Here is a 23549-nt window from a genome sequence, read left to right as displayed (position 1 = left end):
ATGCATTATGTAATCTGTATAAATATGTTTGTTAATTACAAAATCTTTTAACTCACTCGTAAATTTAAATAATATTTTTTTATTATTTAAATTTACTGGGTAGTAGATCAATAGAAAAAAAAGGTGATTTTTATAAAGCAAACAAAAAATTAGTATTGTGAATAAGCAGTAGTAAATATTTTTTTTATAATAAAAATAACACTAATTTATATGGATAGTAACCACTACGGAATCCGTAGTTTTTTACGGGTTCTGGGAAAAATCTCAATCTTCTTTCTCGAAAGACAGCACTTAACAAAAATGTACTCAGACATAGTCTGGAGATGTCTTTTAACGGAAATATCTTTTAACTGTTCGTAATGAATTGGTAACGTTTCATGAGATAGTGTGGTAAATAATAAGTACTCACTGTGTCGATGATCATTCCTAGATTATGTTAATTTAGTAATTATTTTGTTGAGCCCTAAGGAATTCAGTTAATTGCAAAATGAGCGAGTCAAAGAAGAGCAAAATTTATGATTTGTGCGATGGGAAAAATTTTTTTTCCATGATATAAAATAAATGATGTGGTTTAATTTGTTTTTGTGTATTTACAATAAAGAGATAATCTGGAACATTAATTATTGTCGATTAAATAAATATATATATCTATGTTTTGCAGAATAATTTTATTAGGATAAATTATTAAGCTTTTATAGTAGAACAGAGATGTGAAGTAGTTCATTGGTGCATTATGAAAGTCGATCATATCCCATTATAAGTTGGCCAGACCTGGTATAGTCTATTACAGGGATGTCCAACCCGCGGCCGACTTAATAATTTTATGCGGCTCACTGCACCCTAAAATTTTTAGGTATATTTTCATTTATTTTAGTAAAGTATGTCGTAAAAATTATTCTCGTTTCACTGGATACACTTCGATGTCGTAATGACGTAATTGGTGCTAGAAAATTGTTTTATCTAGAAAACTGTTATGCATGTGGGGTAGTACTGTACATATTGTACAATTATTTTCATTGCCAAAACTGCTAATAGAAATAGGTTGAATAATTCCCATGTAACTAACAGTATTTTGCATAATATACTCACACACAATGAATATAGCCTATTTGTATTTTTTGTATCATTAATTTGTTCACTTTTTATTTTCATTTCTTATCGTAATATTTACCAATTTATTTATTTTTTTAACGCTGCAATATAGCCAAATAGACTTTAAATAGGCGCAGGTTAATAAGACCTTATTTGGCTAAACTAATCACAAATAAATGAATAATCTAATGTTAAAATATTCTTTAAGTGTTTTGCTATAAAATTTTCACATTTGATTTGATTTTATTATTTCTGAAATTTATAATTATATTTAAAATAGATTAAATTATTAAGTATTGAATAATCGAATTAATTGGTAGTCTAATAATAGAAATAAAGTATTATTGTACTGTAAAATTCAATTTTCTACTGCTAAAAATTCCAATAAAAATTTTTGAGCAAATCAATTATTGTTTTATCATTTGAAATGCAATTTTATATTAAATAAAATTCGAAAAATTTTTAATTTTATTTTTAAATAAATATTTATCCACATTTCTCATTTCTCAGAAAAATTACTATGTATTATTTGTTATTTATAAGATAGTTTTTTAATTTATTCTTTAACGTCAAAATAAGTTGGAAAAAGAAAAGAAAAGCAAACAATATAATTAAATAGAAATTTATATTGTAAATTGATAAAACTAATTTACAATAACAATAATGATCATTAATCTTCCAGATACATTTCGATATTCTTCATTTCGTTCAAAGTATTACTTTTTGGATAGTAGATCTTAATCAGAGAATCTTGAGTGCTGTAGAATAGAAAAAAAATTATAAAATTAGCATCACATATTATTGAATTATTAATGTTTAATATTAAAAAATAAATGTTACAATAAAGAAATATACTTATTACTATTGCAATAATTAATTATTTACTATTTGTTTAAACATTCTGCTAATTAAATATCATTTATTGTAATAGTAATAGATATAATTAGTTTCATAACAAACACTACATTGTTTGTAAAAAAACTTTACAAAATCTTATTAAGATTACAAAAATAAATCTAAAATTTGTAAACATTAGCTTCATCACTCTTTAATTCTAAAATTCAGTAAACGTTAAAAATTAATTAACTTCACATTTTTTTTTTTCTTTTTTTTATTGACGAAATTGTTCCATAAATAATATTAATGCACCAACTCACAACCGATCTATTCCTTATAGCCTACCAATAGCTCAGTGGATAAAACCACTAAACACTGGTAGTTTGCGGGTTCGCGCCTCACCAATAGTCTGGTCAGTGGTCACGTGTATTTTCCGGGTTTTTTCACGTGTTACTTAATTATAGTTGTAGAAAGTCTTTCCGGGAAATTTTCCTTAATTGCCTTATTCTACATCAAAACACTTTTCTCAGAAGCAGCTGTCCAAGTCTGGATTTTTAATTATTTTTATCGGTAACTTGGGTCGGAACCACTATAACAATCACGTCTACATAATGATAAAAAATTTTACAAATTGTAAAAAACTATGAGAATTTGGTTCTCTATTTTTACTACTTTTATCCGCAGGTAAGATTTAAACTCCGGATTCCAGCTGTAGTCTAAGAAAGAATCTGTTGTGAGTCAATGTATTTTAGTCGTTTGTGAAATGAATAGACAATCAATTATTTGATTATTAATAAAATGATCTAATAAAATGAATTGCAGAAATATTAAGTATAACTCTTAACTCAATTTTGTGTTCATTTTTTACTCTATAGAAGGGGAAATAATAAGAATTTAACTTTTGTACTGTTTTCATAATTGTCAAAATTAATTATTAATAGTTTATATAAATTAAAAAATAGACTTCAGGAAACTGTTTACGTGTTTTTACCGAGAAGTTTTATCATAGAAATTACTTTAGAATAATAGTTTATAGGTAAAATGAATGATTAGACTAGAAAACCCGAACAATTCGCTTTAGGTCTATTATATTTACTAACATAAAAAACTTACATTTGATCCATTAAATCCATTGGTGTAATTTTAACTTTGTCTACTCCCAAAGTATGGGTATTCCAGAAAGCAAATGCTGATGATACCCAATAGAAAGTGATTGTTTCCGGAAGATGTAATTCATAAGGTGATATTATCAGAGAAGTAATGGTCGTTCCAGGTACCAGCCGTATGTATCTATTATTAAATCAATGATAATAATCACATCAAACAAACATTTTATTTAGAATATAATTTATCTAAAAATGTATTTAAAATACTTAATTATTGAATTAACTTATGCACTACACAATAAATTTCAATTATTTTATTTTTTCAAATTAATCCACTTAATGTGGGATTTTACACTTAACTTTCTAAAATATTTTACACAATTAGCATTTCTATTTATAATGTGGGGTTTTACACTTAACTATTGTATTTTAATATTTTATACAATTAACATTTCTATTTATAATGTGGGGTTTTGCCCTTAACATTGTTCATATTATACCCCTTCTATTCTTTCTATCCATTATTATTTCTATTCATAATTATACAAAACAAAACTTCAGCTTAAGTTAATTAAAATAAATGCAAAAGATTTCAAGAAAAAAGTAAAAAAAAAATTCATACTTATCAGGCATACATTTTTTAAAGTTAAAAAATTAAATCTGTTATTCATAATTTTCGAAACCTTCATATAAAACATAGTCTACGTCTTCAATTTCTATGTTATCACTAGCGCAAATTTAGGGGGTGCGCTGGACGTAGTGCCCACCTTTCTGGCAGTTTTCTTCCACCCAGTTTTTCCGAGTAAATGTGAGTATCTCATGCAGTAAAAACTTTTGTAAGACATATTGTTTCCTTTCTGTATCTCCCTCTAAGAATTTCTGGATCCGCTATTTGTTATATTGTTTATGTATTGTACAGTACATAAACTATCAGTAGCAAATGTATAACTACTACAGGCCTATATAGACATAAATTCGATAGATGACATTTTGTTTTGTGCGCGTTACAAACATTTTTATTTTCGCAGCCGTTATATTATAACAGAGGGAAAGTATGGCGATCGTTCAAAACAAATGACTTTCCCAATTTTTACATTTTTAGACTCAGGGCACCTTAAAACGTAGAAAAAAATTCAAAAAAAGGAGGATTTTTTATATGTATGGATGTTAGTTTGTGTGTGGAGGGCACGATTTTGTTCACCCTCTTTGAAGCTTAATAACTCCTGCTTTACGTTTTTTGTTGAAAATTTCTGAAATTTTGCACAGAGGTTTGTTTATTAGGAGGATTGAGGCTATTACATTTTGGTAGTTAAAAGTCCAGGAGATGGGGAGATAAACGTGTATACCCAGTAGGGTAGGACTTAATGACGATTTTACTTGTTATTACCATTTACAATTTTTTTTTATAAAACCCATTCCCTATTAATATAAAACCCATTCCATATTAATATAAATTTAAGCTTTTTTTCTATTTTATAATAGTAAAAATATGAAAAGTTTTTAAATAAAATATGATAAGAGATGACGCCACCGAATGTCGCCGGAAAAAGCAAGCAACTCGTTGCTGAATTAAATGTTATAGTTATAGCTATGTAGCTTTCTGACTAATTTATATAACTTATAATAATCAAATAACGAGATTTTATTCTGCATTTTTATGTTTTTTTTTATTTTTAATAATAGAAATAGGTTTACTGTAGGATATTGTACTGTACAGTACAGTACATTCATTTTATCCACATATTACAATTATTAAAAAGATTAAATGAATATTTTTGCTAAATCATACCACTACAAGATTTATTAAATCGTACAATTTCAGAACTCTCGTTTAACGCCTTCGAGCATACTGCATATAAGTTATGGGACACATCCATTTTCATTAGAATCCGCATGATGCAAATGCAGATGCATGACAGTAATAATGCATCATTTTATGAAAGCTTAAAATAAATTTTAATTATTTAAACAATTACATAACATCATCTGACTGTTTTTGCTTTCTCTACAATTAAGAAAGCATAGAAAACATGACCAGTGCATTATGAGTTCATAACAAGGAGTGCTAATAAAACAAAATATTTTATTGTCTCAACAGTAACTTATAAAATGAAGAAATATGTTGCTTAATAATTATTAGTATACCTAGTATGTTAGGTTATTATTGATGAAGTATGTTAACATAAAAATAAACATTATTTAATCATTGTTATTATATATTTGATATTTTATTTGTTTCTTGATGAAATATGTATTAAGAAATTATTCATTTTCTTAACTGTATTTTTTATTATTTTTACCCAGATTTTAAAGGAGCTACAAGTTTGAAACTGATTACTGTAATAACTCACATTATATTATAAAAAAAAAGCTTGTAATTAATCAATATTACCTTGGAAACAGGTTAAATATATAATAATAGATGTCTTAAACATCAAACTATAATTTACAATATTAACCTGTGTACTAATTAGTATCAAATATAATCTTTTATCTTATATTTCCTAAGTGGTACAATTATGTCAACTCTCCCCTACACAGGGCTGTCACAACCCGTGTGGGGCCCTTTAGCCATCTCTTTTTGAAATAAAACACGTAAAATCTTACTTTATTAATAAAAAGCAATTTTAAAGATTTTATTTTTTGTTAGTAAAAATAAAATTAATTTTATAGGGGTAGGGACAACTATGGGCCCCTAAGTTTCTCTGGGCTTGGGGAAAAATCCTCGACGTTCTTTCCCTCTAGACGGCCCTGCGCATATAGTATTTAAATATTAAAATTTTTTATATTATTCATGATCTTATTTATTAACTGTAATCGTCGATTCTTCTAATATCTATTTTTCAAACTTCTATTAGTTTTTAATAAAATATAAGATAAATTAAATTATTTGGTTATTTAATCATCATATTTGTTACTTACTTTTCATTGAAATTAACAGTAACTTCTTCTCCAAAATCATGCCCTAAAATCAGTTTAATTTTTCCTTCTAGTTCCTTATCTTCGCCATCTTGCAGATAAATATCAACTTGATAATGGTATACTAAAACACAAAGAGAAATAAATTAGTATTAATGGGAAAAGGTTAGAGAAATAAATTTTATGTTTTTTATTATTTTATTAATCTAACAAATACAAACTAGTTACCACAGAAAGGTTCGTGATCTTGAGTTTTAAGAAAGAACGTGGTATTTAGAAGATTGGCAGGTTTATGTTCTTCTGCTAGAAAACCCATTACAGCACAATCTCTTCCATACGGTCCACAAGTTGAACATTTTCCTTCCGTAAAATCAGTCCAATTTGAACATGGAAATGCAGTGAATAAACAGTCACGCTGGTTAATAGATGCGGTGAAGAAATCTACTGCTCGTTGATGACTGCAACTTACAGCCTTTCTTATACCTGAAAAATGAATTTTAAATAATGTGTTGTTAGGCAGATGTTATTAAGTAATTCTTAAAGAAACATCTATAACTCACCTTCGATGAAACCATCAGTAATTATTGATATTAATCGATGACTTGTTTTACATCCTGGCTGATCTCTTCCATTATTAGGATAGAAATCGACATGCCCGACAGGATCGCTCATTCCTAAACCTAAATTTTGACAATTATTACATTAAACATAATAGAAAATCCAAACCATTACATAAACATTCTCTTCTAATTCTAAATCTATTGTTCTTAATAAATAAAATTGGTTATCACGTATCCTTACTTTGGACAAAGAATGCCATTCGTATATTTTAATATAAAGCTATTATCGTATATTTTAAATAAATCAATCGTTATTCCAGATTGGTAATAAGAAAAATACAGACTTACCTGATATAACAAAGCTATTCAAGTCTGTATGAATTGCATCTACAAATTTCGCATCAGAAGGATCAATCCTTACAGAAGTTGGCATTCCTTCAAAATATGGAGCAGCAGGATCTAGAGCTAATTAGTTTGGTATCTTATGTAATTTATATAACTATTCAATTTTTAAAATTTCATTGTATTGCCGATGAAAGAAGTTTCATACCAGTTATTCGTCCTAAATGTTCCAATCTTTCGCCAGCATATCCAGCAATGTGGGCACCTAAACTATGTCCAACTATGTGACAAGATTGGGGATGCAACCCAACTACTCTCTAAAAAATAAAATAAGAATAAGAATAATACACTAATATAATTATAGCATGGTTTTAAAGGCTTAATTTCTCTTTCTTACTTTCATTTTTCCAATTAAAAATGCTATTTCGGCACCTACGACTCGTGTATTGGCAGTAGCTTGAGTATAAGGAAGCTGATTTCCACCACTCCAGTCCACAATAATTACATTGTAATTACTATTTTTCAAAATTTCGTCTTTCAAAATCTGGAATAAAACAAATATCAAGCGTGTAAGCAAATCGTAAACGTTTTATTAAGATAATAAACTTACATTCATCCACGAAACAAAATATTGCATATCCAAAAATCCATGAACGATGAATATAGTAGTTACAGAGGTATCCAAGGGTGCATTTTTTAAAGATTTTTCGTCATCACTTACTAAATCATAACTTTTATTAGGGTTATTCCTGGTAAATAGTAAAAACTGAGTATTGATAATACGTCTATCTTTAGGCAAAACATTGAAAGGTCTTTTCTTGTCATTGACGAAATCAGACGTGATCTGAAAGCAACCCAAATCTCTCATACATATTTCTTTCTTCGCTGAAATAAGAATTAAGCAAAATAAATTATTCAAAAACAAATCTTAAAAGTTTACCTTTTGAATGTTAATATTTAATTTATACACAATTTAATCGGATAAACGTTTCCGATTGTATATAAAATATCTCCTCACAAATCAAATCAATGTATCCTCTTTAATTTATTTTAATCAAAATACTATAAGGTGACTAAAATTCACAATTGCACATAATATAAAAATGTAAATTCTGTTAATAGTCAGAGGAAACATTTCATAATTTCTTTGATAGAAATCATATAGTATTTCACAGAATGTCAAAGTAAAGTGGAGCGTCGATTATCTGAAAAATCAAGCAACCGAAATCGACTTGAGAGAATACTTATTCCAGAAATTACAAAGTTTTTCTACTATTGAGCTATCCGTAATTATTAATTTTACTTTTGAGCAATTTTTACTTTTAATTCAGTTTCATCAGTTCTTTGAAGATTGAATGAAAGGTTAATGCTTGTTCCGAGTGGATCCACGAGGACTACAAGGGCACATGCCTTGTAATCCAATTAACAGACAAAGAAACTAAAATTTGTTTGTCAAAACTTTGAAACATTGTTTTTAAAAACATTTTTGATATCAAATACGGTTTATCGGACCATCTTCCTTCCTCCTTATTACTGATACCATAGAAATTAAACGTATTTCTACGGTATAATGTGCAATGCTATGGTATGCAATGGCTCGAGTTCATAGAATGCTTTTAGTATTTAAGTCAAAGTACGTAAGAATTTTCTGCTTTTAAATTAACTATTTTTGTAATGTCTTAAGTTCTGATTAGAAGCGTCTTTACCTGGGGAAATAGTTAATTAGTACGTATTAATTTTAAAAATGCGATATATTATAACATTTCTTTGTTTGAATCATCATTTTTAAATTCTATTCTCGATCTGAGATTTTAAGGATGCAATCATTACATTAAAATTGTATCATAATGAAACGGCTTTACTTCGTAATTTCATAAGTATACTTTTATTATTGAGTACTTATTTCTTCGTATTCTTTTAACCGTGTTTTATAAATTTTTATTATCTTTAAATCAAGAAAATTTGCTAACTATAAAAATACTTAATTTGTTTTCTTCCGAGACATTTCACTGCATCTTTACAATATACCCAATTTATCAACTTTTTTCGGGAAGATAATCTCATACTATGCCTGACGTCGATAAGTTTTGTATGCTTCAAATATTATTTTTTAAAAGCTTTTTATTTTAGTCTCTATATACTGATCTATCTGATTTCTGGAATCTTCAGTCAGAACAAATAAGTAAAATGAAACCCTAGCCTACCGCTCTGGGATTCCGGTGTTTTCATCTCATGAACTCGAGCTTGTCACTGTTTAGTGGTAAAAATTAGTGTAAAGTGGTAACTTAATTTTGGGTCCTGTTTATATAAGCTTTTCATCTTATATAAACAAGGCAAAAAATTAAATTACAGTACTGTATGTACTGTACTGTACATCAGAGAATAATGTATGTCGATTTTATGTTTCCTATGCTACTTTGTATTTACTATATTTACGTACAAATAATGTTAATAATAAATTATGTTAGAAGCTAGTGTCTCTTTTGTAAATTGCCTATTTTTTGGTTTCATTGAAGTAGATCCTATCAAGCATTTTTCTACAGGACTTTCTTGCATATCCACTGCACAAAAATAGGGATGGGTACATATGCTATATAGTAGAATGATGTCATAATGTACTTTTTAAATGAATATTTTCTAAATAATTCTTTGCAGAACAATCTTCTTGTATATCAAACTTTCTTTATTACTATGCCAATCATTTTGAGTCCTTTGATTTTATACTATTTTAATAAGTTTTTCTTATTTTGTGATTAGTTCGTTATTAACAATAATTGATACACACAAGAATATTAGTTTAAATTTAATATTTCAAGGTTTAATGTAATTATTAACAATATTAAATTATATAAACATATTATAAAAGTGTAGTATTAAATTTATCTTATAGTAGTATTAAATGAGATCAATATTAAAATTTTATACGTTTTTATTACTTATTTTATTTAGATTTTGCTAAAATTACTTACCTGCACTCCTAGGAAGTAGTGTACAGTTTTTCTTTAATTTAAATGCATGTAATTCTTCAATTCCTAGTAATAGTATATATGTTAAAATTATCCAAGAATATTTCATTTTTTTTTATCTACCCTTTCTCAGCCTGATACCTATAAAGGAAAGAAGGAATAGACAGCATAATGGCTTTTTATCTTTCAAATAATCTTATTTACTCGTACAAAGCGCGACAGGTAATCATTAATTACGATTAAACAGATGCTATATCAATTTAAATACTTTCGGAAAATATATATTCATTAAAACAGATGGTAATTTTCAAGGTTTATATTGATAAAGACAGTTATTTTTAATTTTATAACTCTACATCTATAAGAATAGCATATATTATTTTTGGCTGTAACAAATGTAAGACTCGGAAAAACTGATTTTACAACAGTAATATCACCACAAAGAGTGCTTCATAAAGTATAGTGTAAAATTTCCCTAAACTTTTTTTAACAACAATTAAGTGAATGTATTAACAACTTCTTAACATTAATTCAATTCAATTCAATCTTTATTCGTCATAAAAGGCTTTCGCCTGTTACAAAAGGGTTGATTTAATTCCATTATTTATTAATTAACAAAAATTAATTTCTCTATATGTTTATTTTTTATCTTATAGTTTCCAATTTGTATACAATTTTTTGAACATATATTACAAAAACACTTCAATTTATATATATTTTTCCCTCAAACATTATCTCATTGTTTCAACACTACAAAGAATATATTATCTTTTTTGCATTGTATATTAAAGTTTAGTACCTTTTTTTTACAGTTTATATCTCGTTATACTTCTTTTATTTTATCAGCAATTAGAATTATCCGTTTTTTTAAAAAAATTCCTGCGAATATTTATATAACTTATAGATTTTATCTATCTTTGCTTTATCAAAAACTTCGTACATGGCTCTTTCATTAAAACAACCTGATAATATAAACATATCAGTTTTTGAATTAATTCATTTGTTTCCTTACAATCACAGAATATATCGAACTTAGTGTATTTTTATATCTCGGGCATCTGGATTGTGACAATTCGATAAATTTATTGTTAACAATTATCCAATTTTTATTTAATCTCAGTTGTATAAAAAATCTTTTTATGTTAAATGCAAAATTCGTAAACATATAGTTATTATTAAATGGATAATCTAAAATTACTCTGTACCAATTGGGTTTAGTTCTTTTTTGTATGTCTTCCATATCTTGAGAAATGGAAATTTCCAATACTCTTTGTATTAGCAGTTAATTTTGTTGTTCATTTGTTTCCATTTGTTCCATAAACAATCCTATTGAAAAACCATATATATTTAGTATTTGCGTTATCCAATTTCTACTTACTCCTCTTCCCATAGATTTTTGGTATAGTATGTATAATAACCTCGTTGATAAATTCTTTGCGTTTTTAACTTTTATGAGAAATTTTATATATCTCTTTATCAATGTAGCATTTAATTAGAATCTATTTAATTCCAATCTTAAGGCACTTTCTGGAATGTTATTTTCTAATAGGAAAATTCTACGTATAAATTTGCTTTGAATTTTTTCAAATTTATTGAAATTAGTAATGCTCCAGATTAGTGTTGCAAAATCTATCGAATTAATTTATTATTGTATTGAAAAGACGAAAATGTATTTGGACATTTTTAATTTTTGCTTTACTGGATATTTTTACTAGTTGTTTATTAGACTTTATTTTAGACTTGTTTATTAGTTTTATATTGTTTGTCGAATAACAAATTTGGGGTAAATATAATGCCTAGAAATTTAATTTCTTTTACTATCTTCAGTTCTTCTCTGTTCATGTAAAATGACATGTTTTTTTTTTTGGTAACTTGGTTCCGTTTCTGAATATCATAATTTCTGATTTATTGGGATTAATTTTTACCTTCAGTTCTTCAAAATATTTCATAACCAGCTGAATTTTTCTACGTAATGCTGCTGCTGTAGATGCAACTATAACTATATCGTTTGCATATGCAATTAAATGTATTACCTGATTATCAATTTTAAATCCATCATTCTTATTATTGAAACAATTATTTATGTCAAATATATAGAAGTTAAGTAAATGTGGAGACAACGGATTCCTCTGCAACAATCCTCTACTTGTTTCAAATGACGGCCACAGGACAGTATCTTGTTTAATAATTATTTTGTATTGTCCAAATAGTAATTCTATCATTTTTGTTAAACAATCACATGCATTATATTTTTTCATCTTTACTTGTAAGTCTATTATACTAACTAGGGTTTCTCATTTCCCGGTATTTTGCTTGTCCCGGGATCCCGGGATAAAAGTGAACTGTTTCCCGGGATCCCGGGAAATCCCGGGATAGAATTAATTATTTTTAAGGTATACAAAATATCTTGAAATCAAATGATATAATTATTTTCCATTTTTTAAAGTAATTTTAAAGTTCTGTAACCTCCAAAATCATATTAATAATGCTGTGTAAGGTCTATAGGCCTATAATAAAAATTACCTTTAAATAACGTAGAAATTTTCACAAATAGAAAAAAATTAATTAAAGTTTGCTGGAAACTGCATACAACAACAACAAAAAAAATTTTTTGAATTGAGTTAAAAATTAAAAAAATGAACTTCTAATTTAGAAGGTAATTTTCGTTTTTTAAATAAAATATAATACAAAATATTGCAAACTTTTATAAGATTTTAAAAAGCAAAGATGGTCAATACTCCGATAACTCACTCTAATTCTTATTTTAGTAATGAAAAGTCTTGCCACCGAGAATGCCCTTTCCGATTCAATTGATGTGATTGGAATAGTGTTTAATGCATTTAAGAGAAGACAGATATTATGTGTTTTTTCACCTGTAGCCTGGAAGATTTCGAGTTCGTTTTCGAGATTGTAGTACTTCTTTCGCTCTCTAGTATTCTTGATTTGTCTACCTTGGCTGCTTTAATAGCGGCATCAAGCTTAGAGCTCGATAATTCGGCAATTCATTTGGCTTTAATAATCAGGTTTATGAAGAAAAACTTCATACTTGCAGACTTTGTACTCGTTTGTATCCTTGCCCAATTTGCACAATCTGGCGTCAGGCATTTATTGAAGCTACTGGGCATGGTTAAAACTCAAGACAGCGTAAGCACAATTATTCCAGATATTACAGGTTCCGACAAGTAAAGAATTTTTATAGTCATGCCACAAATAAGCTATATATTGATTATTGACCATTTGTGACATGCTATAACGAGCAAAAATTTAAAAAAACTAATAGGTAGGTTTAAAATTAATAAATACAAATGTATTCTGGCAGTGAATGAGTTAATTATGCTTTCTATTTGCAAAACTCCTCAACCTTAACACAAAATAAGAAAAAAAGTGAATTTTTAAGAAATTTGCGGGATTTCCCGGGATATTTCCCGGGGTAAAAAAACAACCGGGATCCCGGAATCCCGTTTCAGAAACCCTAATACTAACCGAGTCGTAAGCTTTTTCTAGATCCAAGAACAAGGCGAATACTTTTTGTCTCTTTTTAAGAAGTTGCAACTGAACTAATGCGCATAATATAAATAATGCAACTTGAGTGCTTCCATTTTCAACAAACGCATATTGAGTGGCGTTTCTATAATTATTGGTATCTGTCCAATTGCTAAATTTGGAAGCCAGTATTGCAGTAAATATTTTTCGTAATCCTGATAATAATGCTATTGGGCGATAATTCGAAGGCATAGCTCTATCTCCTTGTTTATATATCATTGTAAATATTACTTCGTTCCATTTTTCTGATATAATACCTAGCTTATAAAAACCATTGAATTGTCTAGTTAAATATTCAATTAGTTATTGTGGAAAGTTTTTAATTATATAATTAGGTATCAAATCGGAACCAGGTTTTGATTTCTCTTTAAGTTTTTTAATACAGTTTTGTATTTCTTCTACCTTAAACACTATCTCCTGATTGTGTTTAAGATGACCCACTTTCGATAGATTGAGGCTTTTTTGTATTGATCTGCCTTTGTCTTTTTACTCTTCTGAAAAATTAGTTTATTAAAATATTTTAATGGTGATATAAATTGTTTTAGTGATTTTTATTCATGCAAACAAAAGTAAAAAATTCTTTGACAATAGATTAATAGTGTGCTATTGCACTATATAATCAATAATAATAACATTTATTCGAAAAAGTGAATACTGTATTAGGAAAATATGGGAACAAATCTTCGAAAGTTTGCAATGAACTTCACTGCCTAAAATTATCACAAGTAAAATACAAAATATTTTCTTGATCAGTATATTTGATACGTGCCGAACCCTTACATGCAACGCATCGTACCCAGTCTTCTTGAATGAACTTTCAATCCTGATGTTATATCTGCATATAAAAAAGTAGCTGTTTTACCCTTTCTTCACCGAAAGTCCTTTGCAATCTAACCATCTGCAGAATAATATTCATATTTTTGCCATCTTGGATTGCTCTCATTCGATTTAAGCCTACTAACGCTTTTGGAACTGAATATGTCGAAACTATCTACAAAAACTTCTATTGCCATTTTCATGCCAGCTTTGGTCCGTTTTACTTTTTTCTTTTTCTCACTTTTTGCTATTTCTCTCTTTAAATTGAGAAGAAAGAAAACTGAGACTTTTTCTTTAAAAATTATTTTTGGTCGGTACTGGACGACTGCCACAAGCACTATCGCCGTTTAAAATATTGAAAGAAAAGAGTTTAACTCTTTATATTTTAATGACCAGTTTGATCAATCAATCAATAATAATATTTGTTTTCCATTATAATTTGTTTTTTTTTGCATTTTCAGTAAGTTGTTTTTGGTGTTTCTATTTGCTATTTTATCTATAATCATTAAAAATTGTTAAGGTTCCAACATGTTTTATTGAGGTAAAAAAGGGTTCCGTGATAAAAATAAGTTGGGAACCGATGGTCTAGAATCAAAAGAACTTTAAATTTTAGGCCTTTTATGTCCATATAGCATCTAATTTTTGGAGCGAAAAATTTGTTGAACTCTGAATATTAAACACCCAGGATTTTTGTTTGCCATCCAGGAAACCGAAAATTTATTCCTATCGACTCCTTTCATTAACCATGGTTTTATAAATCGATTTACAAGCAGTGGTTTCAATATACGATCTGAAGTGTTGGAGCAAAATAAAAAGATCACATGATCCTTAGCTACCTGAAAACCACCAGTAGTTTTCTGCTTTGCTGCTACATAAATTCTGTTTGGCATTCTTTTCCAGAAAAAATCAGTTGCAGTTTCATTTTTCATTTTTACATTATGATATTTGTGTGAAAAAAGTCTTCTAAGAAACCCTATCATCCTACCTGTACTGTAGAAAAATCACACATTCTGTTTGACTGAGTTGAAGTGCCTGGCTCAGTTTCTTTAATCTGGCTATAAATTCTTAATGCTGTTTGCATGGGCGTAGCCAGGAAGGGGCATGGGTGGGCATGCCCCTCAGTCAACCTGGTGCCCTCTTCAGAAAATCACAGCTGAAAAAGTGTTGAGCCGATTTGCAAAAAGAAATAAAAAGTTGAAGCTAATTTAATTGCGCGTAGCGTACCGCGGGCCTGCAATTAATCTCTAAATATTTGACTGAACTTTAAATAATTGGCTGAATGGATCTGCGATAATTCTCTACAACCTGACAATGTGAAGTTATAGGAAAGTTGAGAAATTCCGATCCTAAAAAAAAAAATGGTCTACGGCCTTCTGTGCCCAATATGAAAAGTGTATCTGTAATCTCTATGTACAGTTTAGTCTCTACGGAGTGACGCCACAATAAGATCTCGCATCACCTGAAAATCCTGCTAGGGCCGCCTTTGGTTCGGCCAGTGAAAAAGTTTTCTTTCCAATTCGGCCCGGAGGAAAAAAATGTGTTGGCCACCCCTGGTCTATATCTAGATTAAAGACGGTGAACTATATTAAAGAATGGTAAAAAAAAATAATTGATTGGTTAATTTTTGTTTAAGGCATTGCTAGAGTTTGATATTAATGTTACGAGAACGTAAGATTAAAGGAAGTTACATATTTTATGTGTGTTAAGTTATTGTCGATTCCTATGGAAATTTTATTTTAATGAACAATAATTTGAAATAATTAAATTTTGTGTCAGGTTGGCCTCTATTAGGCCCCCATAACAAAACTCTGGCTACGCCCATGGCTGTTCGCTTGATGGTATTTCTATCTATCTTAATGCTGTTTGCTTGATGGTATTTCTATCTATTGGTATTATTTTTTGCGCGATGTCTTATATCCACATTACCAAAACTTTCTCCATATCTATGACAATATCCCTTGTGTATGATAATAACTTAGCACTTAATTTTGTCCGGAACATACCGACTTCCTAATGGCAGCTTCACTTTTACTTTTCCGATTGTTATGTATAACATAAAAGTATGGCGATTGGTTAAAAAATAACTTCCCAAAATTTCAAAATTTTTGGACTCAGGAACCTCGAAACGTCGAGAAATGCTAAGTTAGAGTTAGATTTTTCTGTATGTATGTATGTATGATCAGGGGCAAGATTTTTTTACCCACTTGAAGCCTAATAACTCTTGTGTTTTCTCTTGTGTCTTTTATCGAAAATTTCTGAAATTTTTGCTATTAAATTTTAGTGGTTAAAAATCAAGTAAGTGGGGAGATAGAAAAGGTCGTGTGTCATATTTAGAATAGGATCGGACTTAATGACGATTTTACTCGTTATTACCATTTGTAATTTTTTAAAACTCATCCCTACCCTAAAAATTAAGTTTTTTGTCATTTTATAATAATTAACAATATGAAAAGTTTTTTAAAAAATATCATAACGCAGTTTTAAATATTGTTGCCGCAAAAGTTACACAACTATTTACTAGCTTTTTCCTAATACTTCTTACGGCAGCTTAATGTAATGTACTATACACCAAAATGCTTACCTACAGAGATTGCACCTTGTCCAGTTGCAAGATCTAAAATTTGAATTTTAATATCCAACGAAATAGTTTTTTTCCCCCGTTTTTGTTATAGACAAATTATATGACATTGTGTAAAGGCTACCGAAAAACATTTCAATTGTAATTAGTAAAAGAAAAGATTGAATATTATAACTTACCATTTATGGCCTTTTCAGCAGAATTACTAAATTTATACGTGCACGAATATTATTTTAACTCTCATTAAATCTTTTTTACTATTAAACATGAAAAAGGTACTTTTTACTTTAAACACTAAACCCAAAATGAGGATAAAACAAATTCCCTATTGAAGTTATATATATAATTAGAGGAATTCCCTAGAAATTTATTTTTTAATTGGAACCAAACCAACATGAAGGTGAATAATGCGAGTAAGCTCCGCATACACTGCAATACGAAGAAATAAATTTATAATTTGAGTCGATCGTATTAATTCAATACAACTCGTGTAAAAAGAGAATAAATTTTTTTTCTAATTGATGTTAAATTAAAATCGTTTAACAAAAGTTCGCGTAAAAACAGAATTGGGTGTATAAAGTCATTTGGACTAAATATAGGCGATTAAATAGCTATCTTGTATTAAATTTTATAATTAAAATTAAAATTAATTAATTTAAATCTCTATTTTTTCTAATTGGATTGAAGCGATTACTCTACCGAACAGACTGAACAAATCTAATTTTCAGGAAACAAAAATATAAAAAAAAACTATATCTTGAGTAAATATTTAATCTTTATCACGATATTGATCAAACAATTTAATGAGAAATATTTAATTATATATTGTAACTAATATAACAAATTAACAAAAAATGTTTAAAATTTTTATTGATTCCCATTTAAAGTTAAGAAATGATGCATTTATATATGTATCGGAAAAACTATTATAAATGTTTATCATTTTATATTTATAAAATTGTTCATGTAGTCAGGCGATTCTTATAAAATGTGGATATGTTTTGACGGTACGAGCACATTCCATACCATCCGAAGCTTTGTTTACATCAAGAACAGTTTTAAACAAATATGTGACATTGCTGAAGCATAAGTAAGGAACGGGAAGCGGCAATACTTATATTTATATATATGTAAATAATCATCTATTCAAACTAATTAATACAGAGTTTATGCACGACGTATTTTACGTTATATATACTGGATATTATAATTATAAACACGTAACGTTATATAGCATTTGCGCATCCAACCCCATTATGTTGTAAAAATATAACAAATGTGGACGCCATTGAAGCTTTCGCTTTGTTTTCTTCTGGAGATATCGAAGATTATGTCGTCGTAATAACAATGCAATAATTAATAGACGATAACTAAAAGCAAGATTGTAAACACACGTACCGAAGTAAAAATAATTTGTCTTACAAACATTAAGCGCTTTGTTATGTGAACGTGCATATGGCGATATAGTGACGACAATAAAAGATCAAATGATTGGTTCCGTAATTTTATAAAATAAACTTCTAACGTAAAAACTTATTCTTATACTGGTAAGTTATGCATAAAGTTATAATGGTCGTGCGCAAATTCTGTATATTCATTATAACTAGAAATGTATATTTTAATATATAAAATTAAAGTTAACTGATTGGCATAAAATGTTACAATGGAATGGGTATTTATAGATAAACGATGGTATAATCAGTGGTATGCGAGCATCTTACTCAAAAAATTTTTAATGTTTTCTGTTATACGAAACATCAACCATGCGTGTTATCTATGAAATTTTCTTTGAATTAAACCCGCGTTAAATTTTTAGAAGTTTTCGTGAATGGTTAACCAGGTCATGACTTTGTCCCTCATCTTCTGGCTACATCATTGTAAGCTTAGATGGACCCTCGATAAGTATGAAAAAGATAATTTCCTCAAAAAGGAATTAGTTATTTTTAAAAAGATTATCGTTTATATAAAGAAATTAAACTTCTATATTCCGGAACACGTTGGAGAAAACTGAATTGGATGATGGAAATAAGGCAACGCAACCTACAAACAATCTACCAAGAAAGGTACTGGTAGGTCTTTCTATGAGAAACCGGCACTATTTAGGAGTAACACTTAAAAGAACTCGAATAACTCCTTATGGTCCCTTTGGTCAAGTGCGAACTCCGAACAACCAGTGTTCCGTGATTTTATCTGCTTGCATAACGGTGAACTTTATAAGTTAGGTTCAGATTGACCATGTAGATAAAATGAAAAAACAACAATAAAATATAATATAAAATAAAGATCCGAGTGCAGAGGAGAACGATCGCCCTCATCGAAGAAGAGCACAAGCAAACACAAGTAAGAAGTACGAAAGAAAAGTCGGCAGTGACGAAGAATAAGCAGCAACACAGGATCAGATCAAGATGAATGGTGGATCGGATAAAAACGGATCAAAAAGAGCCCGGTGTCCTTGGAACACGGGTTTTTATAATATTTGTATCTCGATCGTATATCTCGATTGATCTCAGTCCCTCGTCCACACTTCCCGATTGATATCTTATTTGTTTCTAGGGTTTATTCGAGTCGATTCGGATGCAGAAAAAGTCGATGTCGATTTCCGATCCCAATCTGTGATGTTTACTGGACTTTAGTTTAAATCAAGAATTCTGTACTTCTCATCGATAGTTCTTATTTCAAGGTGTCAGTCATTCGAAATTTTGATGGCAAACAATTTATAAAAATACTTTTTTCTTTTTCATTTCAGATTTTTTGTTTTGGGAATAAGATTTTGGTAAAGGTTCGGACCATGTCCGGCACCTTACATAATTAATTATAGATTGAAAGAAAATTCAGTATTTTATAATTACAAAACAGTATAAAAAGCAATACTTTGAGGTACATAATTCTTTTGCACAGCAAATTGTATATTGTCAAATTTCTGGTCATTTAAGGTAGAAACTAATTTCTTTTTAAATCTTCGAGTTAATCGATAGCGGAAAGAACGTCGAGTTTCCTAGAATCCCAAATATAAAAAATCAATTACATATTTAAATAGAACCGTCAGTGATACAGTATATTTGCCTTCCGTAAGGTCCTAAAATATCAATACTTTAGATCGGTGGTTTTCAAAATGGGCGCTACAGTCCCCACCTGTGGGCGGTGAGTAAATATAGGGCAGGAAAAGAAGCAAGTGGACGGCAGGGGGTGATGGAGGCAGTGTACTGAACAGTGACAATAGACGAAGGTTGGGTCATTGATAACCTTTCCCTTTCTTCTGTTTAAATGGGTACAAGAAACATTGAATTTAATGATTTTCAGACGTTGAGAACAATGTACAGTAAGGACATAAAGTGGAAGTTCATAGAAAAGTTTTTCTAACATTATTTCTAAGTCTTTCTCACACAAGGGAAAATTTGTTACGGAGCGTTAGGGTGAGGTTAGGGGCGTTGAGTATAACTTTATGAAACCAAGGTGGTGGTGGCTCGAAAAAGTTTGGGAATCACCGCTTTAGATAAACATAGAAAAATCATTTTATCAGGGAGCATTATTCAAAATACTCAACCCTCAACTGTCCGAACTCAAAAGTGAAACGACCCATAACTTTTTTCTTCATTTTTAAAATAACTAGTTCTCTTATATCATCATCTTGAAATAATAATAAACGGATTATTTACAAAAATTTTAAATACTGAAAATTAACTAAATTTCTAAATTCTAACAAAAATTTTTATTTTTATTTTACAGTTTTACTTATTTTACCCAAGGATTTTAACAATTAGTTATTCCAGTAGTCACTATTAGTTATATTTTTAGTTTTACCATTATACGTAATAAGGACTGTAATTAATTCACTTTTAATTCAGAAACAATTAATCAAGATTTTAACAAAAATGTTTTAAAAACTCTCAGATTTAAACAACCTGAAACACGAAATCACAATTGACTGTGGTCCCTGGTTAGTTAAAAATAGTTATATTATTTAACCGGTAATTAGGACCAAATATCAGCGAATTTAAGTGTCAAATTTAAAATAATTTATCGAGGAAAAAATTCAGTGATTGATAAAATTGATTTGAAATTTATAAAATAAATATTATAGAGTATTCATAACATACCTTTGATATCAGTGTTCAATGAAAAGATAATACATTCAGCCACAAATATGGTTAATATGATTAAATTGCCATCTGTTGTCAATAGGTAGCATTAAACTTAATTATTTTGTTACAAGTCTTATAATACAAAATTAAAAATAAGAATATATTAAATGAAAAATGTCAATATTATTTACCCAAATGATAAAATTATCTGACTTAATATACTTTTTAAATTTACTTAATCTTACAATAATCATTGTAACGTTCAGATTAATTTTCAGCCATTTATATCATGTGTTTTAACGTTCCTTAGAAATGCATCTTTTGAGATTTGACATACTTTTTTAAATCAGAAATTGATTATGTCAGCGTGTATCTACTCTGAAATAGTTGTTGATCAACATATGGTAATAATTATCATATTCGTTACTACTCATCAATCAGAATGACATGAGTTTCGACAATATTTACGCCATTTACTATGCTTACAATGTGAAATTGTGAATCAGTACTAGAACTTACGTTATCGTCAGAAATGAGTGTGTGCAAAATCTCGTTAATTGCAATATATGATAACATGGATTGAACAAAACAAATAAAAGAGAAAATTCGTTCGGTAGCTTCTCCATGTTCTGGTATAAACGGAGCACTATAAGAATAGGCTATATGCAAATGCCTACTGCTATCTCAACGTTAATGAATGATAGAATTTGATTCGATAAGCTACAGGTTGACTTTAAGAGTTAGAGACGAACAGTGGGGAGACACTTGAATTCGGTCTATTACAGCAGCAGGTTCTTTATCTATTCGATTATCCCATCATTTCACCACTAGAATACCAGTAAATTTATTAATAGTGTATATCATTCCCTAAGATTAACACAGTTATCAATAGAATCGAAATCAATTCAGTCTTTCGTAAAAAGAAACAAGATAAAATAACTACAAAATTGATAATACAGTATTTGAAAAAATATGTCACTTCCTCTATTTAAATCTCAACCGTTGGGAAATGGTTAATCAGGACGAATCAAATCTACAAAAGAGAAGATAAAATTATATCATGGATAATCAGATAATTTCATTAATTTCATAATATTTTGATATCCAATAGATTCATATCAGCACAATAGATTTACAAACTTACAGTAGTTAATAATTTCTTTTTTTTAACTGCTATTTTCATTTGTTATTTCTATTTTTATGGCGCTTAATATCTTGTTATGTATCATTATTTAATAAATAAATAAAAAGTAGAGTGATATTCAGTTTGGTCGTATAGTGTCACCGGACACAAAATAATAACTTTTAAAAGTTGATTTTCATTTCTAGATCAATCAAATTTAAAATGCTTATTACATAATTGAACCGGAATTTTTCTCAATAAGGGATGTGATCAAAATAGATAATCGATAGATTTGATTGTGTACAAACATTTTTTTCCAAACATTATTAAATGGAAGGCTACAATAGGATGTTGAAATTAGCTCCATTACTACTACTTGTAAATACTCTATATAAATTACTATATGTAATTATAAGTATACATGATATTAATCGATATAGACATCGTTCAGCTGTTTATATCGATAAGCATCACTTACGTTTCGAATCATGACTACTATTCATGATTAGAAATAACTTATTTAGTCTGATGTGTACGCTTAAACGCGAATCTATCGGAAAACGTGCTGTAGTGAGATCTGAGGTTGTATTTTTAAGTGCAAACCTCAGCTTTCACTACAGCAAATATGAGATAAAGGCGCATCAAAAACGTCACGCTTACAATAACAGCGATAACTCTGATTATTTCATTATTCAATTTGTTTTATTCAATTAAACTTACTTCTAAACAAAATAATAAAATACTAACTGTATTTTATTGATATAGATATCTTTTAATAATAACACTATAAATTTTATAATGTATGTGAAATAATTATAAAGACGGCAATTACGTGATAAAAAGTTTGTGTAATATGCAATATTTCTTATAAAGAAACGTCATATGTTTAAAGTTATCTTTTATTTCGTATTATTCTACAATGATTTAGAATTAGGATGTGATATTAAACACAGTAAAACTTGTATAAAATAGAATCTGAATGAATGGGAAAAAATTCGGTACCGTACGGTTTACACAGATTTTACTGTAATAATAATAATAATAATAATAACAATAATGTGTTTAATAAATATAAAGAATAATATATAAACTGAAAATCTTACCTATTCGAGTATATAAAAATACGAGTTATATAAAACATAAATAAAAGCGTCGAAAATTAGAACAGACACCAATTTTTAGTGTTAAGTGGATGTAGTTTCTGTATAAAGAAAACATTTCGAGCAAAGAACAAATTTTGATCGTGTGAAAGGTCAGAGTTAAGAATCGCTGTATAAATTTGATGAGATATTTTGATTAATAAATGTTTATTTTTTAATATTTATATTTAAAAAACATATCATTTAAAATTTTCAAATGCTTTACATATCATTCATTTAAAATTAAATGAAATTGTATTTAATACTTATATTCAACTGTTTAAAAATGATATAAGTTAAAATTTCTTATACAGAAATATAAATAATCATAGATATTGTTTTAATCAAATATTTTGATTAAATGTGGTTTTTACGCACAATTTATAACTTTTTTTTCATTATTTATAATTAATCACATTAAAATCAATTACATCAAACTTCATAAT

The 23549-nt window shown here is 28.4% G+C and overlaps 1 protein-coding gene across 3 annotated transcripts; it reads right to left on the bottom strand.

The window, feature by feature from the left end:
* Positions 1 to 1725: 1725 nt before the first annotated feature.
* Positions 1726 to 23089, bottom strand: LOC111629909 (pancreatic lipase-related protein 2-like). Of its 3 annotated transcripts, XM_023373844.1 has the most exons (11): positions 23068 to 23089; positions 9826 to 9963; positions 7467 to 7741; positions 7254 to 7400; positions 7065 to 7173; positions 6863 to 6979; positions 6515 to 6634; positions 6183 to 6437; positions 5958 to 6078; positions 3043 to 3219; positions 1726 to 1850 (listed from the first exon to the last, which is right to left on the bottom strand). In XM_023373844.1, the coding sequence occupies exons 2-11, from the start codon at positions 9929 to 9931 to the stop codon at positions 1763 to 1765; spliced, it is 1515 nt and encodes a 504-aa protein (XP_023229612.1). In that variant the 5' UTR covers positions 9932 to 9963; positions 23068 to 23089; the 3' UTR covers positions 1726 to 1762. The 3 variants fall into 3 exon arrangements, with proteins under 3 accessions (XP_023229612.1, XP_023229614.1, XP_023229615.1); XM_023373846.1 differs by lacking the exon at positions 23068 to 23089 and having other exon boundaries at positions 9826 to 9982; XM_023373847.1 differs by lacking the exon at positions 23068 to 23089 and having other exon boundaries at positions 1727 to 1850; positions 7467 to 7700.
* Positions 23090 to 23549: the final 460 nt, after the last annotated feature.

This window comes from Centruroides sculpturatus, unplaced genomic scaffold (genome assembly GCF_000671375.1).
Source record: "Centruroides sculpturatus isolate CEXI.00-Female unplaced genomic scaffold, Cexi_2.0 scaffold528, whole genome shotgun sequence".
Classification (NCBI taxonomy): Eukaryota; Metazoa; Arthropoda; class Arachnida; order Scorpiones; family Buthidae; genus Centruroides; species Centruroides sculpturatus.
Note: the sequence above shows the minus strand (reverse complement) of the source record. Positions and strands in the feature narration are given on the sequence as shown.